Here is a 17,009-nt window from a genome sequence, read left to right as displayed (position 1 = left end):
TCCCTGACATATGAGTGGCCTGGAACCACAGGTCCGGAACCACCATATCCCAAGGCAAGTAGGGGTCATGGGCAATACGCATACGGAAGCCCTTGTCATAGTGCCTCCATATGGTCCCCCCATACTCAAAATGGGCCCTCGCTATCAAGTCGATGTACTTCAGCAAGGCAGCGGCCCTCCCCGGCTGCCTCTGAATGACCACCGACGCAAAGGTCAGAAATGCATACAGCCACGAGCTGAAGCATTTCGTGACCTTTGTCTTTTTCACCTTCTCCCCAGGGACAACCTCCTTATCTTGTTTAGGGACCTCCCTATTCAAGATGGAGAACAAATCAACGTACTCCCCCCGCCAGATTGCCTCCTTAACTGACGGGTGCAGATGGTACCCTAAAGGTGTGGCGGGCAACCCACAAGGGATGGCCCCAGGCTTGATGCTGGCGAACGGGTCCCACACCGTGGTGGCCCCCGAGCCCAGCACGCCAAGCCCCGGTGGATACATGAATGGGACCGGTGGCATAATGGCCGGTGGAGGAGGGATCCAACCCCCCACCCCCGCCCCCGGTGGGACAGGCACCCCCAGCGCCCCTACTGGCGGAGCTGGCGGGGACCAAACCTGACCACAGGTGCCTGCAGCAGCCCCCGTGAAACTGTTGCCACCCCCCATAGCTGGCGGGATGAACCCGGGACCCTGGATGGGCAGTAGCGGAGATGTGCCTGAATGTGGTGCAACCTCACCTGCCCCGTAAGGGGTAGACGCCATCCATGGTGGGCCCATCCTGGTTGGGCCCTGGAAAGATGACCATTGCCCAGGCTGGGCCATCTGTCCAGCATGGCCCATCTGCCCGGTGCTGCCCGCCTGTCCGGTTCCCGCCATCGGTACTTCGTGGGCCACTTGCCCAGCTGGGGCCGACTCCTCTTCGGGGTCTGCGCCCCAAGCTGCGGTGGCAGCCGAGGAAAGCCCCTCCGGGCCTGCCCCCGACCGCCACCTCTCCAACTCGTCGAGCCGCTCCAGGACCCTGGCCCAGGAGAGAGAAGGGGACACCTCGGGTTGAGGGACTGTGGGCATAAACCCTACCACCCCCCCCACCGGGATCCCCCCCGGGGGCCCCTCTGCCGCCGCCCGAGCCCGGGCAGACGGCCTGGCAGCCCTCCTAGGCCGCACCACAGGGTGGGCCGGGAGGGCCTTAGCTGGCCGCTTTTTAGGGGCCATACCCCTACAATCTATTTTTTACAAAAGAATAGGGCAGGACCAAGCCCTTCCCTAATGGGCCCTGCACCCCTTAAACGAGGCCTGCCCTAACAGCAGGCCTCAGTGGCACAAACCCACCAAGGAAGCCAATCCCCCCTTCCAATGGGCGACAAGGCCCGGAACTAGGCCTTTATCCCAGGCCTACAACCCCCCCAGCGACCCCCGCGGGCCCGCGAGGCCACCAGAAGGCAGCACCCCCCTCCCAACTATGCAGGACAATGAGGCTCCAAACCGGAGCGGAGCCCAGCCGATGCTGGCTCCGCTGATGCTCAAAAAGGCTTTCCGCCCCACCACAGGCCTCAAAATGGCGCCTCGCACGAGGTCGCCAAACAAAATGGCCGACGGAGCAGACCGATCGAATGTCTGCTGCAGTAGATCGGTCCGGGCGAAAAGGAAGAGCTTCGGGCCTGCTCGCCCTTATATAGGGCAAGCAGGCCCCGCCCGGACCAATCAGGGCCTCAGCCAATCAGGCCCTGCTCTCCCGAGCGAAGTCTCGCATCGCGAGACTTCGCCCGGGATCCAAGATGGCGGCCGCCATGAGGGACCGTGTCTCCCGGTCCCTCCAGCAAAGCCTGCCTGCCGGGTAAGTCCGGCGCTGCCCTTTTTAAAAAAAAATTATTTATTAGATTTGTATGCCGCCCCTCTCCGCAGACTCGGGGCGGCTAACAACAGTAATAAAAACAGCATACTGTATAACAAATCTAATATTTAAAATAACTAACGATCCTTATTAAAAACCAAACAAGAACACACACAAACATACCATGTATGAATTGTATAGGTCTAGGGGGAAAGGATATCTCAGTTCCCCCATGCCTGATGGCAGAGGTGGGTTTTAAGGAGCTTACAAAAGGCGAGGAGGGTGGGGGCAATTCTGATCTCTGGGGGGAGCTGGTTCCAGAGCTCCAGGGCCGCCACAGAGAAGGCTTTCCCCCTTGTTTTGTCGACGGGACCTAGAGAAGGCCAACTCTGTGGGGACCTAACTGGTCGCTGGATTCGTGCGGCAGAAGGCGGTCCCGGAGATATTCTGGTCCGATGCCATGAAAGGCTTTATAGGTCATAACCAACACTTTGAATTGTGAACAGAAACTGATCGGCAACCAATGCAGACTGCGGAGTGTTGGTGTAACATGGGCATATTTAGGAAAGCCCATGATTGCTCTCGCAGCTGCATTCTGCACGATCTGAAGTTTCCGAATACCATGATGACGATGACAGCATTGAATTAATAACAATGTAGTGAATAATACTGATTTAAATGGTGCTGCCATTTCCCAATGCATTTGAAGAAAAAGGGAACATTTATGTATTTACTATTTGTAGAATCCTTGGTATTCTCTGAGTTTGCTTGTTTTCTTGCAGACATTCAACTAAGGTAACGTTTCTGGAATCAAACTGAAGGATGCTATCTGGTGAACCTAGTGACCTAACCTAGTTACCTATCAACCTGAAGATGTTACTTAGTAGGGTAATGAAATATCTGCAAAATAATAACAACCCAGGACTTCACAGTTCAACCCTGAGCTACAAATATTATCTTATATGGATTTATTGATTTATTCCAGTTTTATCTTTCTTGTTTCTAAAACAATCACTTAATTTTAGATCACAGCTCTACACCACAGTAATAGGATCCATAATAAGATAATATTAATGCTCTGCATATATACTGTATGTTTGTATGTTTCTTCATATTTCACTGATTTTTTTAAATTGAAATTTTTTTTTTTTACTAATGTCTAATTTTTAAATTAACTTTGTAATCAGTTGCAAAAAATTCAGCTGTTTAGAAGCATAATCCAATTGAGCTAATAGAAGAAAGTAACCAAATAATAATGGGTGAATAAAAAACCAAGAGGAAGCAAAGAGAATGGATTCTTCATGTCTACGGCTGCATTTATAGAGCAGCTCAACTGAGAAGAAATGTAGGACAGCCGAGAAATTTGACAAGGACTTTGACTTTGAAGAGGCCACCAGAATGATTTTTTTGGGAAATAATATTATTGAAGATTATATGCACCGATAAAACTAATTCAAACTTGCTCCCAACCATTTTAATTGTTAGTTCTTTCAAATTGTTCTGCCGGGCTCTCTAGTATGAGCCTCCCGAAAATTCAAGGGTACAAATTTCAGACACACACACGTTTGAAAATTCAAAACAATGTTCTTTATCACAAAATTCAAAAGAAACAAAGCACCCTTTTTGTATTGCAAAGAGCACTCGTCCCAAAACAACCTGGTAGTCTGTACAATCCCCTTAATCAGTCCTTAAGTACTTAGCTAGCAGCTGTGAAGGAACATCACAGCCCTCCATCTTCCACGAAGTGAAACACACACACTTTGCTCTGCTTTGGTTTCAAAGGCGTGAAAAATCAACAAAGTCCAGAAAACAGCAAAACACGGTCCTGAAGAACTGCGATCAGATAATCTTCCACAACGGCCAAACCAACACGCTGCTATTTGTATCAGCAGCTCTAATTACTAGAGCCCCACCCAAACACAGGTGGCTTCTCTTATCTCCTGTAATATGTCCTCAATTGGTCTCTTCTACGCATAACTCTGCACCTGCGTGAGTCCAAGACTTCCGCATCCAAATCAACCAAAGATAATGGAGATTGGCTTTCTGGGCTTTGTGCCAAGCCCCCCTCTTTCAAGTCACCTCCACCTTCTTCTTCGTCCGAGGAAACTGCACTACCTGCCTCTGTCGGCAATAAAACAGGCCTATGACATGTTGATGTTTCCCTTGCATCCACCTCCACATTCCTTGGGGCAGGAGCTGGGTCAGAGCCAACCACAACACAAATAGTATCCAAATAGAATTGGCTTCTTTTCATTTTCAGTTTGTCTCTTTGCACAAAATTACTGACGCCGTTAACAATGTTAACAAATCTCTTTCGTTAATCCAGTAAAAAAGATTATCCAAAATACTCTTCTGGTTTTTAGTAAGTCCCTTTTGTAAATCCAAAAGAGAAAGGTTACCCAAATCATTCTTTTGATCTATTATTTACATCTCTTTTTAGTTATTAGAACACCAGTCAATTTCATTTGTACCTTCAGTATTTCATCTTTTTCCATATTTTCCTTGTAGCTTTTCATTTTTAAGTCCACATTTGCACCAACTTCAGTCTTGTCTAGTAAAACATCTTTCACATCCATATGATAAAGTCTATCAATAATGGCAAAAATCTTTAAAGCTAACTTCTGAATTCATTGATGATAAATATACTGTATCTCAATATGTACATTGTTTTATTCCTTTCTGGCGCCCTCCACTGTCCAGTCTTCAAAGTCTCATCTTATTATGTTTTTTTTTTCTCCAAATGCAAAATCATGTATAGTTTCCAATGGGAAGGTTTGTAATAATTTTTCAAATTTTATTTAATCCATTTGGACCTGTAGTTCATTTATAACTTCTAAAATCAACACCCTAATTACCAAAAGAAAAGAAAAAATTTAAAAATAAATCCTTCAGCAGATACCTAAAACTTCTTTAGTCAATTAAAGGAAAGTCTCCTGTCTATACACTTTTACATTTATTCTTTTTAAAAATGTATTTAGTCTCCTGAAACTTTTTGGAAAGTAAAAAGTCTTCACATTCTTTTATAAATGTTTAGTTGGTTCAATTGGTTATTGGTCCGTTTGATTTCCTTTAAAAAAAATCTGCATATTGTATATAAAAGCCAAATACACTCACTCATCATGAATTTTCCAGAGCTGTAAAGCCTAAAAACTTAAAACTTGGCACACATGTTCCTTTTGGCTTCTAGGTGCTAGCTAAGAAAGGATTTTTCAAAACGACTACCAGATAATTAGTATTTCTTATACAGTATTATATTAACACACACTGATGCTAAGATGTTCTACTTTCCCTCCTCACCTGAAAAGAACACCGTTGCAACTTCCAGTTGCCTTATATGAACACACTCTGATGTTACCCCTTCGTTAAACTGGGCATGGACATGGACAGCATGTGACTCATCTGGCCTGCAGTCTGGGAGTTAAGACATTCTACTCCCCCACCCCACCTGAAAGGAACTCTGTTCCAACTTCCAGTTGCCTTATATTAGAATGCTGTGATGCTAAGGAGTTCCACATTCTACATAAAATTTCAAGCTTTAACTGCCAATTTATCAAGCCTAATCACATAATTTTGTAGCGAAGCATGGGTATCCAGCTACTAGTATGAAATAGAACAGGTATTTGTTTATATCTAATAAATCAATTATTATTATATACTTGGGGAGCGTTAAACCTCTGGAAAGAGTGAGGACTTTTAAAAAACAACAACAACAATAATAACATCAAAAGACTGAAGAAAACAACCACTTTTTATTTACTATTTATTTTCTGAAAGAAGTTAGCAAAAGGCTGAGCATGCTAGTAGAAGATGACAGAAAATAGTTGGGAGTCCAAGAAACCACAACAGATGTCCTGGACATTATCAGACTCTGGGCCAGCATGGACTGAGAGACAACCAGGAAATACAGTACCTCCCATCTGTAAACTGAGCTTATTTAGCAATAGTGGGAACTACACTTTTTAATTCTGGTTTGACAGAATTTTAAGATTGTGAGGGGATGGGCCTGCAAATATAATAATAATAATAATAATAATAATAATAATAATAATAATAATAATAGTAATAGTAATAGTAATAGTAATAGTAATAGTAATAATAATAATAATAATTTATTAGATTTATATGCCGCCCCTCTCCGAAGACTCGGGGCGGCTCACAACAATAATAAAAACAATGTTACATTGGAACAAATCTAATATTAAAAGAGAAAAAGACATATAAAACCCTATCATTTAAAACCAAACAACACATACATACCAAACATAAAGTATAAAAGCCTGGGGAAGGTGTCTCAGTTCCCCCATGCCTGGCGGTATAGGTGGGACTTGAGTAGCTTATGAAAGACAAGGATGGTGGGGACAGTTCTAATCTCCGGGGGGGAGTTGAATCCAGAGGGCCGGGGCCACCACAAAGAAGGCTCTTCCCCTGAATTGGAAGGGACCTTGGAGACCTTCTAGTCCCAACCCCTGCTTAGGCAGGAAGCTGCAGACCACTTCAGACAAATGGTTATTAAACATCTTAAAAACTTCCAGTGTTGGAGCATTCACAACTTCTAGTGGCAAACTGTTCCACTGATTAATTTTTCAGGAAATTTCTCCTCAGTTCTAAGTTGCTTCTCTCCTTGATAAGTTTCCACCCATTGCTTCTTGTTCTATGGTCAGGTGTTTTGACTCCTCTTCTTTGAGACAACCCCTGAGATATTGGAACACTGCTATCCTGTCTCCTCTAGCCTTTCTTTTCATTAAACTAGTCACACCCAGTTCCTACTAAGTTCTTCGTATGTTTTAGCCTCCAGTCCCCTTATCATTTTTGTCACTCTTCTCTGCACTCTTTCTAGAGTCTCAAGATTCTTTTTACATCATGGCGACCAAAACTGAATGCAGTGTTCCAAGTGTGGCCTTATCAAGGCCTTATAAAGTGATATTAACACTTCACGTGATCTTGATTCTATCCCTTTGTTTAGGCAGCCTAGAACTGTGTTGTAAGAGTGACAATCCTACTCCCTCTTCCTCTACTTCTCCGCAAGCAAAATCTGCTTCTCTTTTCATCCTTCTTCCTATTGCTGAAACTTGGACCCAAGGCAAATTCTGATGTTGCCAAGTCAGCAGTAGCATCTGGATACAAAATCTGGGTCCATCAGCAGTTGTGGAGCTACATCAAGATTTCCTAAAGTAATAAACAATATTTAGAAATATTGGGACACATCACAGAAGATTGAGTAGACCAGGGGCTCTCATTATTATTAACTGTGTTTCGAATGGACAAAGAGGATTTCTTTTAATTGCTGAGAGTAGCTCTTTTGTTCCAGGAAGGGTGTGAAATTCATTTGAAAACATCAAAGTGATGATTCCCTTCCAGAGAATTTGGTTCAGAGATACTTTGGAGTTCTTCAGATCTTCAGAATGGCTACTGCCATCACAAATAGCTCATTCATCCAATCCCCACCCAAAGGCCACCAATTATAATGAATAGCTGCAGAGCAGTCAGCAGGAGGAACTTGGACAAATTAGCTTGGAGATGTAAAGGGATAAGTAAAATTCTTGACAAGTTGCAAGCACATTGCTGTATGCATGAAATTTAAATTTTTTATAACTAGCTGCAGGGGTAAGTGGATTTTAAGAACAAATGAGCTAGTGAGCAAAAATTTAGGAGGGTGTTTCTGGAGTAATTTTTTGCTAGGTTGGATATTTATCCTGTACTTCATTTTATTCAGAAGATACCATAAGAACATAAGAAGAGCCATGCTGACTCAGGCCAAACCCCATCGAGTCCAGCATTCTGTGTCACACGGTGGCCCACCAATTATCCATGGGGATCTTGAGCAGAAAAAGAAGGCAAGACCCTCCCTTTCCCTTGACCCCCAACAAGTGGTACTCAAGGGAATCCTGCCTGCCTCAATCAACATAGAGGCAGCACTTGGACAGACGTTTCAATAACCATCTATATACTTGGCATCCATGAATCTGTCTAATCCTGCCTTGAAGCTATCAAGGCTGACAGCTGTCACGACCTGTTCTGAAAGTGAATTCCATAAACCAACGACTCTCTGGGTAAAGACATATTTCCCTTGATTTGTCCTCACTTTCTTATCTATGAGCTTTAGAGAGTGTCCCCTTGTCCTAGGATTGTGTGATAGAGAAAAGAATGTTTCTCTATCCACCTTTTCTATCCCATGCATGATTTTATACACTTCGATCAAGTCACCCCTTAAACACCTTACCATCTGGACATGTTCTTCCAATGAAAGGACTGAGGAGTTAAATCAACCATAAACATAGAAACATGGAAACATAGAAACACAGAAGATTGGCCGCAGAAAAAGACCTCATGGTCCATCTAGTCTGCCCTTATACTATTTTCCTGGATTTACCAACCACCATTTGTTACCATTTTGATATCTGACTGCAATATGTTTACTCCTTGATTTTAAGTCTTCTGCCTCCGCAAGATACATGCAAGTTTGAGAATCTTCAAATACAATGATTCAGCTTTCTTTGCCTTATAATAGTCATTACAATGATTACAGTCCTTCCTCCTGTGTTGGGATATTATATCAGGTTAGGCCTAATCCTGACAAAGACCAGACTACCTCCGGAACTGCCTGCTACCGCACGAATCCCAGCGACCGATAAGGTCCCACAGAGTTGGCCTTCTCCGGGTCCTGTCGACTAAACAATGTCGTTTGGCGGGCCCCAGGGGAAGAGCCTTCTCTGTAGCGGCCCCGGCCCTCTGGAACCAACTCCCCCCGGAGATTAGAATTGCCCCCACCCTCCCTGTCTTTCGTAAACTACTCAAGACTCATTTATACTGCCAGGCATGGGGGAGTTGAGATATTCCTTCCCCCTAGGCCATTACAAGTTATGCATGATATGTCTATGTGTATGTTTGGTTTTATAATAAGGGTTTTTAGTTGTTTTATTATTGGATTGTCACATGTTGTTTTTATCATTGTTGTTAGCCGCCCCGAGTCTACGGAGAGGGGCAGCATACAAATCCAATAAATTATTATTATTATTATTATTATTATTATTATTATTATTATCATTATTATTATTTAGTTGATTTCATTGCTCACCCCTACCCTTGAGTGGCTTTAAAAAAACCAGGTAAAAAATTAGCACCATCGTTAATAGAATTAAGCTAATTAATATTTGTGTGAATGTTCCCCTCCTTTATTTCGAGTGGTGGTCTGATGCTTTTGTTCTTCTTTGCCTCTTATATTTTGCTGAGCTATCTCTTCTCCTTTTGGATGTGCTTTTGTGCATGAGACTGCGTGCTTGGCCAAAGCAAGCTGTGGAGGTTGGCATCCTAACTCAAGAGGAAAATGTCTGCCTCAGAGAAGTTGGGATAAAAATGATAATAATTCCGCTTCCTTTTGTGGCTACCAGCAGGAGTGAGCTGACTTGAATGAGAGCTGCAAAGCGTAAAGCTTTGAAGGAACAAATGGAGTAGGAGTGTGAAGAAGGGAGGACATTTCATCTGAATACACGCCGGAGAGCTTTTTGTCAGGCTCCAAAGTCACCTAAAAATAGCAAACTTCCCTGATGTTTCAAGTTGCATAGTGCCCAACAGCTGGAAAATGAAAGGAGAACTAATAGTTTTACTTGGATGGTTGGCAAATAAAAATGATCATAGTTAGGGAAGACCCAGTGAAACCAATGGGACTTGCTGCTCATAATTATGTTAAATACTAATGGTTTCAAAAAGTCCCCGCTAAGTATGATTAAGTGGGGATTCAACTATTAACAACAATTTCATCATAATTACAATCGCATAGTTTAAACAAGACAAGGCACTAACTGGATTTATGTACTAACTCATCATGGAATGGATTCATTATAATGTCAAAATAATAGTGCAATATATTGATTTTTATTAAGATTTTTATTAATATTGATTGTTTCCTGATTGCTTATTTGTATCCTATGGCAATCATTAAGTGTTTTACCTCATGATTCTTGACAAATGCATCTTTTTTTTTAATGTACACTGAGAGCATCTGCACCAAAGACAAATTCCTTGTGTGTCCAATCACCTTGGCCAATAAAATGATTCTATTCTATTCTATTCTATTCCATTCCATTCTTCTAAGCCACACAGTCACTGCTATGCCTCTGACCTAATCTTTTCAAAAAAATAAACTTTATTGATTTTTCATAAAAAAGACAAAACTGACAAACATACATTTAACATAAAATTGGGGTTGCAATTTCCCCACTTATTCTAGAAGTCAAATTTCCATACAGAAAAAAGAATACCTTATTACTACTTTAAATCAACTTATTACTTTAAATGAAAAGAAGAAATTTTGTTTAACCTTGTATAAAAAAACCTTCATATATAAACTAAGTAGAACATCATATTTAAGTCATAACCATACTTCTACATTTCTCACATAAGTTTTACTTTTACTTCTTCTTCTTATCTATCCATATATACACTTTATTCCAAATCACATTAAATTCTGATTCCTCTTGGTCTTTTAACCGTCTTGTCACCATATCCATTTCAGTGTAATCTAATATTTTCTTGATAACCTCTTCCTCTTTGGGAATATTTTCCCCTTTCCAATTTTGCGCATATACTATCCTGGCCGCTGTCAAAATGAGAATGACTAAATGTAGAGTTTCTTTTTTATATTTCTGTTTGGTTATACCCAATAAGTAAAATTCCAGGGGGTTTTGCATTACTATTTCTTTTATTATTCTTTCTATCATTTTCCAGTAAAGCTTAACCTTACTACACATCCACCATTGATGATAATAGGAACCTATTTCTTTCTTACATTTCCAACATAATGGAGACTTCTTAGAGAACATTTTTGCTATTCTACTCGGTGGGAGATGCCACTTATAGAACATCTTAATTTGATTTTCTTTTAACGAAACCGACTTTGTCATTTTCCAATTTGAGATCCAGACATTTTCCCATGTATCTATATCAATTTCTCTACCTATGTTTTTACACCAGCTTATCATATTGTCCTATTCCATTCCATTCCATTCCATTCCATTCCATTCTTCTAAGCCACACAGTCACTGCTATGCCTCTGACCTAATCTTCTATCTGCCTTTGACTGCTGAACTTGCACACTGCATTGACCCTTTTGAAAGAGCTAATCACCCAAAAGTCAATTTTAATAGCATTCAAGGAGACCAACCAAATGTTTGTAGAATTACCATTATCAAATTCACAGGGCAACCACCCCATTCCAACTGGTCTTCTCATATTGACTCTGAAGCTCTGTTCAACACCATGCTGTTGCAGACTGAGTCCAAGTAAAATGACACAACCTGGATGTAGACAATGATCTTAATTATGTGCCAGGTATGAAGTAGATTCATCATGAAGCAACACTTACTCTCAGCTATATGATTTCAAGCTTCAACACTATGTGCCTTTAGGTCAAAAAAGAATGTTGCCGTACAACACTTCTTCACACATTTGGGATGAGAAACCAGGCCACAGCTAAGTAACGGCAATTTTCTGATATGTGTCACTAGGATTTTTTTGTTCCTTTCCCATTAGCCATGATGGTTGAGATAATGGAAGCTGAAGGCCTTATATATAATAGAACTTGGTGGTACGGCAAGAACAGGATATTTTCCTTACGAAAATGTTCAATAATGCAACTCTGCCTCCTTCAGGAGAAGTTTTATCACATCTTGTCTAGGCACATCTGTCAAAAACTTTCCATAGTGATCTAGGAAGCACAGTTTTACATGTTTATTTAGCTCCTAGAGATGAACGTCTCTTTAATACATCCTAGCGGCTCATTTTGCAACACTCGAAAGAAAAAAAATCCATGCTGCTGATACAGCAGGGAACAAAAAACACTTCTTTCCTTGTCATTCAAGGAACTGACAACTTACACCAATATGTGAACATGCATAAAGCTATTCGGTCGGATTTCAGAGACTGTTATGCTCATAGTGAAAGAATAATTCATTTGTGTTGGGATTCTGCCATCATTGGACATTTAACTGCTGACCCCTTCTTATACTTACACCCACTTTCACATCTTATTTTTTGGGTTCATTTAATGTTGATTGAAAAGATACAAAGATACAATAATATTCTGAATTTTAAAAACAGTTTGGCAAAGATTAGATCGACTGAGTAAAAAAAAACATAATAAGATTGGGATATTGGGTAGCATAAGCAAAAAAGAATAGTCAACCAGTGATTCTCGCAGTTTAATTAATTGCATCTGCATTCTCCTCTCAACAGTTTACAAGATACTGTACAAGAAAACCTAATCCATTTATAGTTCTTCTAATTAAAAACATCTAAAATTAACACATCATAAAGGAATCAAACACATTAATTAAATAAAAACACATGCTAATTTTGAACTAAAGACATTTTCCAAAAGAACTCTATTTTTTTTTTTTGCATTTTCTTAAATGCAACCAGGCAGAGCAGCAGTTTGATTTTACTTGCAAGAGTGTTTCAGAAAGTTCATGCTACCACTGAGAAGCATCATAGTTTCTGCCACTCCTTTCTCCCTGAAGGGGAACTATCAGTTATTTCTCCTGACCTATTGCAGAACAAGTCAATTCCTGGGTTTTAAAAGCTGAGAAGAACCCGTGAGATTCATGCAGCCTCAAAATGAAACGGTAGAATAGAAACAGGCTTTCATGCCAATGAGTTTTGGATGAATCCCAAATGCAAGAGAAAACCTAGATTAGCACTATTGAGTTTTTCTGACAAATTATCCAAAACCAGCAGTCTGTTTTTCCATACTTTTTAGCAGGGTACTAAAGAAATAAGATGCACTTGGCTTTAGAACACCGATATCTTACTTAAATCAGCAAAACACCTCCAGAAAACCACTGGAAATGGGAGATTCAGTTAATTCTATGACATCATAACTACCGTGGACCTTTGTGGCTGAGGACAGATCATCATGAAAAAGTTCTAGCTATTCACTCTTCAATTGATCATCCATCCATTCATTTATTTATTGGATTTGTATGCCGCCCCTCTCCGTAGACTCGGGGCGACTAACAACAATGATCCATTGATCCATCCATCCATCCATCCATCCAATAATGCAAAATTCTTTAGAGGAGGATCTAATCTTTATTTATCTTATTTCTATATTTCATTTTATCTCCTCTTTATTATTTTTGTAAGTAGCTCAAGACAGCGAACATATATAATATTCTTTCCTCCCTCTATTTTCCCCACAACTATCCTTTGAGGTGGGTTGGACTGAGGTAGAGGGACTGGTCCAAGGACACCCAGCTGGATTTTCATGCTCAAGGCAAGACTATAACTCATAGTCTCCTGGTTTCTAACTTGTTGCCTAATAGGCCAAATTGGTTCTAGGACAGTGGTTCTCAACCTGGGGGTCAGGACCCCTTTGGGGGGGGTGTTGAACAGAGTTTCACAGAGGTCGTCTAAGGTCATGGGAAAAGACAAATTTCCCATGGTGTTAGGAACTAAAGCTTCTATTCTGGCACCTTGGAACATAGTTTTACAATCCAACCAATCAGGTGTTTACAGTGGGGGTGTCCTTCTGACCTTCCTACCAATCAGGTTAAAGCTCTGTTGGGAAAATTGGTGCTAGACTTATGGTTGGGGGTCACCACAACACGAGGAACTGTATTAAGGGGCCGCAGCATTAGAAAGGTTGAGAACCACTGCTGTAGGAGAAAAGTGGGAGGAAAAAGAAGAGGACAACCAGCAGAAAGGTGGATAGACTTAGCCACAATGGTGACGGGTGCATTGTTGGAAGATTTGAAAGACCAAGTTAAGGACAGAATGCCCTGGGGTGGGGTATGGTTGCTAAGAATCATCAGTGACTTGATGACCCACAAACAATCAATCAGTTAAAGTATTACATCATTATTGCAGTTTTAAAAAATTAAGATGGCTTCAAATAAAGATAAAGATCCACATACCAATACCATTCATGATGGGTGCCTCATTGTCCACTTCGAGAACGCCGGGCAAATTGGCTTCACCGTCAGGTTCATTCAGATCCTCGTTGGCTTTTTGAGAGCCGTTCCCCAAGTGGGGAGACTCCTTCTCGAAAGGGGCGTCTCCATTCTGCAAGCCGTTGTGTGGCTTTTTCAGAGGCATGATTTGCAAGCCGCTGGGCGTAGTCCGGTACGAGACGGTTTTAGCCGCTCTGTCGTTGGAAGAGCCAGCTTTTGCTCCATAGCTTTTTTTTGGCTTTTGAAAGGTCATACGCTTCCTTTTATGGGAGAGTCCTTTGCTTTTCCCAGAGTCCGAGGGTCTGTGGGTTATTTTGTCCAGGGATGACCCCCTGCTTTCTCGTAAAAATTTGGGTACATTGGCTTGTTTCCCATGTTTCGCTCGCTTTTCCCTGGTGATGTGCAGTCCGTTGAATTCGTCAATGAATTCCTCGCAGTGCAATAAGTGATGTTCTGGTTCCCACGTGTCTTCGTTGCTTCCGTAACCTTTCCACCGTATGAGATATTCCCATTTGCCCTTTTTATTCTTCCTTTTGTCTACAATCCTTTCAACCTAGCAGGAAAATAAAGGAAAAGGTGAAAATCTAATCTGCTAGGCAAAATAAATAAAAAATAACGTGTCAGGCACAAGCAACGGAAATCACTCATGAATAGCTTTAGTTATTATTTATTTATTTGATTTCTATGCTGCCCTTCTCATAAGACTCAGAGTGGCTTACAACATGCAGAAATCTAGATGAAATTATAGATTAAAATCCCCATCATTAAAAGTTAACAACAGATTCATCCATCATCCATCACGCATTCATTCATTGAGTGGGGCAAGGTGTTAAAATTTCAATGGCCCCAGGCTTTCCGGCAGAAGTGGGTCTTTAAAAGTTTATGGAAGACAGGGAGAGTGTGAGCAGTATGGATCTCCGAGGAGAGCTTGTTCCATAGGGGCAGGCCACCACAGAGAAGGAAGGCTTGTCCCCTATGCCCCGCCAGAGGACCTTGTCTGGCTGATGGGACCGGGCGAAGGCCGACTCTGTGGTATCTGACTGGTCGCTGTTGTACATACTCCTGATCAGTTGGAGGATGATGAAGATATTGAGGACTCGGATTCAGATAGTGTTTATGAATTAGTGGGGGGCCCGGGGTTACAGGTAGTAGAACAGGTGGGAGGCCAGCCACAGGATGGGGCTATGAGTTCAGGATCTAGTGAGGGAGAATCAGACGCTCGCTGGGTTAACCCTAAATTCAGAAGGGCCCAAAAACGTAGAGAGCAGAGGTCTGGAAGAAGATATTAAGGAGAGGAATGGGTTAAATATTGTAGTGATGTATTTGGCACGTCAGGGGGTCAGTGGAGAAGAAGGGTGGAGTTTCAACGTTGCTGAAAGGAAAAATGGATGTGTTTTTGCCACGCTAAAGTAAGCCAAAGTATTTTATATTGTTATAAGTCAGTGCTACTGTTTTTCAAAGTTATGCTGTTAGGAAAATAAATCTTGTTTAAGTGAAGCGGAAGGAGGAATGTGAGAAATGCAGCTAAGAGAGAAATAATGGACCGAGTGCTGTATGGAATGTGTTTGAATTACAGGAGAGCAGAGAAATAAATTGAGTTTCTTTATTCATGAAATGATGCATTTAATAAGAGTTATTTTAATTGCTAAATTTCTACCAGAAGCCAGAACAGTTGCTAGGATGTATGAGGCAGAAGAAGATGGTCCTGCAAGTAATCTGGTCCCATGCCAGATGACATTGAATGGCAACTTGATTGACTTCTGCCTAGATTTCTGGCTTCCCCTTGGGAATGACCAGATATGATTTCATAGATCCTGGGGGAGCTGAGTCTTATGTGGTGTACAATAACTTGTGGCTGTACAAGAACTCCAAGCTGCTTAATTCCTCCTTCTAGTCTGTCTGGCACTTTACCAACATAACAGTTGGTAATCCCAGGCATGTTTACTTGGGAATTTCAGTGACCTCAATGGGGATTATTTCTAAGAAACTATTATTATTATTATTTATTAGATTTGTATGCCGCTCTTCTCAGAAGACTCTATGCATATGAATAGCGATAGAACAACAAAACCATTGCATGGGTAAAGAATGAGGGGGAAAACAACTCCGTAAAGAAATTGTCCAGGGGAGGATTCAAAAACTGGAAAAGACAAGGGGATGCACATTAGCTGTTGCCGAAACATTCCTGGGTGCATTGTGAAACATTCCTACCCATGAGAAAAACCAAATGATAAAACAGGCATCATTTTGATGATGAAAGGCAAACCCCACCCTTTTGTATTTGCACTGCAGTGTTGCATGGAAGAGAAATCATTTGCATCACAACATATTTTGTGTCTTTACCTCCCCTTGTTTCTCGACAAATGGCTATTCCTGAGCACTTCTGAAATTTTCTGTGGCTGACAGAATGGCAAGGTTTCTATTTAAAGCAAATTTAATCAGCTTGTTTAGAACTTAGCAAGCAACCTGAAAGATTCTGAACAAATCCCTCTGTGCTGAGAGGCATCATTGGAAGTAGGACTTCAGTGCTGAAATCCAATTTTGTTTACTACCGGTTCTGTGGGCGTGGCTTGATGGACATGGTTGGCTTGGTGGACATGGTTTGGTGGGCATGGCAGGGGAAGGATACTGCAAAATCTCTATTCCCACCCCGCTTTGGGGCCAGCCAGAAGTGGCATTTGCCAGTTCTCCAAACTATTCAAAATTTCCGCTACCAGTTCTCTGAACTACTCAAAATTTCCGCTACCAGTTAACCAGTACCTGTCCGAAACTGCTGGATTTCACCCCTGTAGGACTTCCAATCATGTCCTTGCCCTCAGGTACATTTTCAACCTTGATGTGTACAAGCCTAAATCAAAGGCTTCTGGGCATTCCAGTTGCATTAATTTGTACATGAGAAGAATCAACGGGTTGCACCCAGTGTAAATTCTATTCTCACTCTAATCACGGGAAGGACAGCTTGTCTCATGGTGAATCTAACTAGGGGATATATTAACCATGCTAAACAAGGATCCAATTCAGCACTGTACAGTGTTCCCTTGCTTTTCGCGGAGGATACCTTCCGAGACCACCCGCGAAAGTCGAATTTCTGCGAAGTAGAGATGCGGAAGTAAATACACTATTTTTGGCTATGAACAGTATCACAAACCTTCCCTTAACACTTTAAACCCCTAAATTGCAATTTTCCATTCCCTTAGTAACCATTTAGATTATTACTCACCATGTTTATTTGTTA

At 41.6% G+C, this 17,009-nt stretch overlaps 1 protein-coding gene across 1 annotated transcript in view; it reads right to left on the bottom strand.

Moving 5' to 3' along the window:
- CDYL2 (chromodomain Y like 2) overlaps nt 1–17,009 on the bottom strand; it is a 115,508-nt gene that overhangs the window by 41,739 nt on the left and 56,760 nt on the right. The window contains exon 3 of the mRNA XM_070761643.1: nt 13,739–14,327. Within this exon, the coding sequence (XP_070617744.1) occupies nt 13,739–14,327 (589 nt within the window). The remainder of the gene's footprint in view (nt 1–13,738; nt 14,328–17,009) is intronic.

Source organism: Erythrolamprus reginae, chromosome 9 (assembly GCF_031021105.1).
Source record: "Erythrolamprus reginae isolate rEryReg1 chromosome 9, rEryReg1.hap1, whole genome shotgun sequence".
Classification (NCBI taxonomy): domain Eukaryota; kingdom Metazoa; phylum Chordata; class Lepidosauria; order Squamata; family Dipsadidae; genus Erythrolamprus; species Erythrolamprus reginae.
This window is presented reverse-complemented; position numbering and strand designations above follow the sequence as displayed.